Source organism: Magallana gigas, chromosome 8 (genome assembly GCF_963853765.1).
Source record: "Magallana gigas chromosome 8, xbMagGiga1.1, whole genome shotgun sequence".
Classification (NCBI taxonomy): Eukaryota; Metazoa; Mollusca; class Bivalvia; order Ostreida; family Ostreidae; genus Magallana; species Magallana gigas.
The window spans coordinates 32,599,304-32,605,271 of NC_088860.1; the positions used below are offsets into that span (position 1 = coordinate 32,599,304).

At 32.0% G+C, this 5,968-nt stretch overlaps 1 protein-coding gene across 1 annotated transcript; it reads left to right on the forward strand.

The window, feature by feature from the left end:
- The first annotated feature begins 1,701 nt into the window (after positions 1 to 1,701).
- LOC105326117 (peptidase inhibitor 16) lies at positions 1,702 to 3,477 on the forward strand. The gene is made up of 6 exons (XM_034474795.2): positions 1,702 to 1,813; positions 1,961 to 2,017; positions 2,344 to 2,470; positions 2,642 to 2,751; positions 2,983 to 3,092; positions 3,376 to 3,477. The coding sequence occupies exons 1-6, from the start codon at positions 1,724 to 1,726 to the stop codon at positions 3,461 to 3,463; spliced, it is 582 nt and encodes a 193-aa protein (XP_034330686.2). The 5' UTR covers positions 1,702 to 1,723; the 3' UTR covers positions 3,464 to 3,477.
- The last annotated feature ends 2,491 nt before the right edge of the window (positions 3,478 to 5,968 follow it).

Consider the following 5,968-nt stretch of genomic DNA (forward strand, 5'->3'; position numbering starts at 1 on the left):
CTATAACAATTTAGATTTTTATAGATAGTTTTATATCCTTTGAATTTTAAAGCTTCAATGTAACATATGTACACCAGATTATGTGACAAACAAAAAAAGGTATAAAGACATAAATGGAACCAAAAAATGAAGTCTGGTCTACATCAACATAAACGAATTTTTATTTACTTTCATTGGGAATTTTTGATGTGCTGCTGCAGTAGAGTTGTAATTATTTTGCCTTAACATCGATACTGCATGCGCAGCTGCTATACATTTTCCGTTCTATTATTAGAGATCAAGTCATCAGACTATTTTTGTTGTCCCCCGCCGCAACGCGGAGCGGGGACATAGAAATGCCGGGCGTGCGTCCGTGTGTCCGTGCGTCCGTGTGTCCGTCCGTCACACTTTTTTGTAAGCGCTCTCATGCCTACAAATTTTGACGGATTTTCAATAAATTTATACCAAATGTTTATACCACTAATACTTCGGTCAAGTTCGAAAATCAGCATTGGTCGATACTTTTTGTTGGAGTTATGGGACTTTGACCACAATAATGACTCCGTTTTATCCCAAAATTCCCCTTGTAAGCGCTCTCATGCGTACAAATTTTGACGGATTTGCATGAAATTGATACCAAATGCTTATACCACTAATACCTTGGTCAAGTTCCTAAATCAGCCTTAGTCGATACTAGTATACTGCTTGACAGGCGGGGGACCCAGGAATTCTATTCTTGTTAAATATAGATGTCGTTGGATCAGAAGCGTCATCCCCATATTTCAATGCAATTAAAAGTGATAGTTCTTTAGTGACAATAAAACTTTCAATTTTATTTATTATGTTCATTATCTTACTTTGATTAAGGCCGGGCCTCAATGAACTTTCAGAGATATTTGAAAAGATGACAATTCAGAATAAATTAACTTGTAATATAAGTTACATGAATAGTCATTCAAGTTTCCTTTTTGCCGTCGTTACAGTGTCATTCTTGCCTGTTCACAGAATATCATAGAATAATGCAAGAAATGACTGAGCTATGAAAAAGTTACAGTCAACAATAATTGGGAGTGAAGTAAGTTATATTCTACACGTGGATAATTTCAAAGAAGGTTGAATATAAATGTGATTTACAATTTAAGTATTTAGTAGTATGTGCAATTACTTTGTTTAATAGTTTTAATCTTTTTTAAACAAAAACAATAAATATCCAATCAAAATAAGAAAATTTTCAACATAATTGCTCTATATTTCATTTTAAAGGCCAAGTTTAATTTCCAACTAAAAAAACAGCAAAAGTACAGATATTTTTTTTTCAAATATAGTAATGATTTTACACCCAACTTTTGTCATCTTCTGGGAACGGATATAACGTTAAAGTACTACATAATATCATATTATTTACGCTTACGATTTTTTTCCTCAAATACTTACATAATCTTATCTTAATTGAAAAATATTGATAAATAATTTGCTGACTTCTGGTAAATTAACCAAATTTATTTTGAAACATCCTGTTTGTTACAACAAGTAATGATAGTGTACCTGGGAAAATCTGATTAGAAGTTCAAATGTATTAACTGATTTTTGTAAATTTATTTGTTTGAAAGTGCAAAGTTAACAACAGCAAAAAAAAAACCCAGATGGTTGGTATCGATTGTAATTTTACTATATATATAGCATTTGCAAACTACGATATAACCACTTTCAATTCTTTTAAAGAAAGAATCGCAGCTGAATCACAATGAAGTCGCCATGTTTGATGCTACTGCTTGCTCTTTACGTGTGTTCCTATGCATCAGCTTTGACGCAGTTTGAACAAGGATTTCTGGATGTAAGTTTTATCTTGGTTATATTTTACAAGTGTTCTTACCTTATTAGCAACAGAGATAAATATTTGCTACATTTATTTTAAATGCTAAATTATACATATTATGTTCTCCATTATAATAGCATTTTATTTTGAAAAAATAAACCATAGGCTCATAACGCAAAGCGACGAATTGTAAACCCATCAGCCGCCAATATGAAAGAACTGGTAAGTGTAATCATTTTTAGCATTTTTGCATAAAGACACACCAAAAGAGCCCGGCTTTCAGTACTTCAGTACTTTGATTATTTAAGACAGTCGCTATCTCAACAAATAAAACAGATTGTCAATGGCACTCAGTTGTCTATACCTTGCACTTTGTATAACAAACATTATTTTTTTTTAGATTTAGACGTCCTTTCATTTATGAAAAAAGCATTGCATTTTAAAGGTTTAAAATGCAATTTTTAAAATTTATTTTTATGTTTAAACAATATCAAGACATTATTGCACAAATAACTAAAGCAGAATAATGTAAACACTTTTTTCACCAGAAATGGAGCGCCGAGCTGGCCATTGTAGCTCAGAACTATGCCAACAAGTGTACAACAGAGCACAACCCATATCGAAATCAACAGGCAAGTTTTCAAGAAGTTGGCGAAAATCTTTACTGGAATACTGGTATGTGATACGAATAAATCTAGGCCTAATTTTTCAATACTTTTCAATGACAGGAATGAAGTTAATAGTACTTGTCACCTTCTGAAGTTCACGCTTTCATTTTACCGCTATATATTCTTATTAGTCTTATAGATGTTAAACATGCTTTATGGTATATTCTCTGTTTAACAGCACAGGTCTCACCTTCAACGGCAGTAGATTCTTGGGACAACGAAAAAAATTACTACAATTATGGTTCTAACACCTGCTCTCCCTCAAAATTTTGTGGTCATTATACACAGGTATGCAGATTTGGAAATTAACATGTATGTTTTAACAATCAAATGCTATATAGATAAGTGTTTTTAGTTCACTGTTTACAATTTCAAGTGGTGAAACATACCTTTTTTAACTGCATAACTAAAAACATAATTATGTATACATCTATAAAAGCTTCTGGTAAATTGAAATTGCAAAACTACAAACAATGTCTGTGTAGATTTACAACTGCATTTGTTACTTTCAATCACAAGGTTGTGTGGGCGGAGACTGAGTACGTTGGTTGTGCTGTAGCGTTCTGTAACCCATTGGATGGATTTACACATCCATCAGCTTATCACTATGTGTGTAATTATGGAGAAAGGTAGGCGAGAGCTTTGTTTAAAGAACTTTCCTTTGCATGCACTCAGGACGGGTGAAGGTGGCAAAATTTACATGCATATAAGCCCAATGATTCAATCGTTACTTCAATTATTTGATACAAACGCTTGCAAATATCCATATGTTCCTGTAACAACATAAATATATATATATATATATATATATATATATATATATATATATATATATATATATATATATATATATATATATATATATATATATATAAGCTGATTGATGGATTCTTGTTTTTGTTTTATTTGAAGTGGAAACACACTTGGTGTTAAACCATACGTCAGTGGAACATGTCAATGTCCATCAGGATATTCCTGTAACAACAATCTGTGTCAATAAGTTAGGTTACTGATGTAAGTCAAAGGATTGATTTATTTTTGTATTGTTATTCTCTATATAAAGACACAATATATTTTTGTATAGATTAGAAATTTTTTCTAATTTAGATTTGTTTTTAATTTTGTTTTTCAGATCTGGTGGCTCAATAAGATTATAGAATGTTTCTGTGATCATTTGCAATAAAGATAGAAGATTCGATCATTAATTCTTTATTCGTTATTCTGTGTTTTCATGACGATTAATAAGTATATGAATGAATACTGTATTGGTTTGTGGAGGCTGGCATTGTTGCCTCAAAATTTTCAAATATGCTTTGGGCCATAATCTATGGTGACATATTTCTTCCCCCTGTATGCAAGAGAAAATATGCAATAATCAAGAAAAGTTATGTCAACATGCAAGATGATTATATCTACATGCAAGATAATAATGTTGGTATGCAATATTTTAATATTTTAAGGGAATCTGGTTTTTATGGCTAAAATCTCTAACTTCCGTATCTGACATCATAGACTGACGCAAAATGTAACATAACTACAACAACATGCAACTTAATTATGTCGATAAGCGAGATAATAATTTAACCATGCCACATATTTATGTCCACATGCAATCTATTGACTAATTTACTTGAATCTCAAATTTAAATGGGCATGGGCGCAATTTGACAAATTTCATTTTTAGTGTTGTTAATGCTTTAGAAATGCATTTCTCATGAACAATCATAATTTGAAGGTCAGTCGTAAAATATAAGCACAACACAGAGCTCAAATTCTTTGTCATGTAAACAAGGATCGTGCCCTGTTTTTGTTTACATTGGTTCTATATTCTGGTAAAAGTTTTTTCAAGCTGATTTCTCTGTTTTAATTAATACTTTTTAAGGTGGTATGGGGCATCTGTCGATATTAATATGGAATAGAGTACATTATAATTGAAATACTCTCACCGATTTAGAATTTTCCAATTTTACAATATATAACAACAAATAGTTTTTAAAAATATTTGGAGAGATAAAAATTGTAAAAACATCTAGCGGGATTCGAACACATGACCTTCAGATTCGTAGTAAATCCTCTAACCTACTGCGCTACGCTGTAGGTTACAGTATTGGGAAAGAAAGTACTTATATAATTACACATTATTTTATTGTTTATTCCGATAAACAATACGTCACAACATTGAAGTGTAATTCAAGTGAAAAAAAATTCCTGTGTAAGACCAAAAATGAACGTAATAAACTTTAAAAACTATTTATTCATGCTTAAGGTGGTATGGGACTCCCATAATAAATAGTTCCTAAAGTTTATTACATTCATTTTTGGTCTTACACAGAATTTTTTTTTCATTTGAATTACACTCAAATTTTTGGTTGACTATTAAAAATGCTTAACTGAAACATAGTAAACATTCAAAACGGAAAATAAATTTTTGACTAAAATCGTGGTCATGTCCTTTTAAGGAGTATTTAATGCTATAGTGAGAATGGATGAAATGAATTGCTGCAGGAGATTAATCTATGCAAGATGTATCGTTCACAACAGTAGGGTTAGAACCAGTGATACTGGAAATAGAAAAGTGTTGGTTACTGTGGAATCATTAGATTTCGTGGTGGCTCAATTTTCGTGGAATTCGTGGGTACCTCTCATCCACGAACTAACATCCTCCACGAATTCATAAATAGGGTAATATAGTCATATTTCCTTTGTAGGTTTTAGAGAATACACGAAATTACGTCCCCACGAACCAATAAAATTTAAGCAATCCACGAAAATTGGCCCCCACGAAATTTAATGATTCCACAGTAACTACAGCAGATCTAGCTAGAACATGAGGTATTGGTAAGTCATCAATAAGAGTCCACAGACGTCTTAAACATCCAAGACGATGTAACTTGTATATTAGGCCTCCTGACTGTGTAGAATACATAAGAAAATGACTGCCAAGTTATATATCATTAAAAATGGTTTCGTGTAAATTAAAGGATGGCGTGGCTGAAATCAGCGCTGATATAGGTTTGGGAAATCGGTAGTTACATACATTAGTATAATTCTTAGAAGAAACAGTGTTCAAAACTCTTCAGAAAACTTGGGAGTATTTAAAGCTATTGGTCTATAACTGTCGGTGGATTTCTTTGGTTTGCTGCTTACTTTGTGTAAAATGATGTACAAAATATTAATTTTCTTACAAAACAAACTACATAATATTACTTATTAGGTTCGTTACTGATTCACGGTGTACAGAAATTTGTGGGGTCGGTAAAGTCCATTGAAGGCGAGGCGGAGCCGAGCCTTCTATGGACTTTACCGATCCCACAAATTTCTTTACACAGTCAATAACAAACCTAATAAGTGTTTTGTTTTGTCGAGGACCCAAAGTTTGATATGTAAACAAACAGAAGATAATACATAATATTAAAATTCATAGCTTAATTCTCTAATTTTTTACCTTTCTCGTCAGTCGTCTGTGCAAACCTGGATGCCATATTGTAGGATCATAATATTACGT

Excerpts from the sequence above, each read along its gene's own strand:
- LOC105326117 (XM_034474795.2), top strand. The coding sequence starts at position 1,724 with ATGAAGTCGCCATGTTTGATGCTACTGCTTGCTCTTTACGTGTGTTCC. Across the intron at positions 2,471-2,641 it reads AAATCTTTACTGGAATACTG|CACAGGTCTCACCTTCAACG; the intron begins GTATGTGATACG and ends TCTGTTTAACAG. Across the intron at positions 2,752-2,982 it reads TTTGTGGTCATTATACACAG|GTTGTGTGGGCGGAGACTGA; the intron begins GTATGCAGATTT and ends TTCAATCACAAG.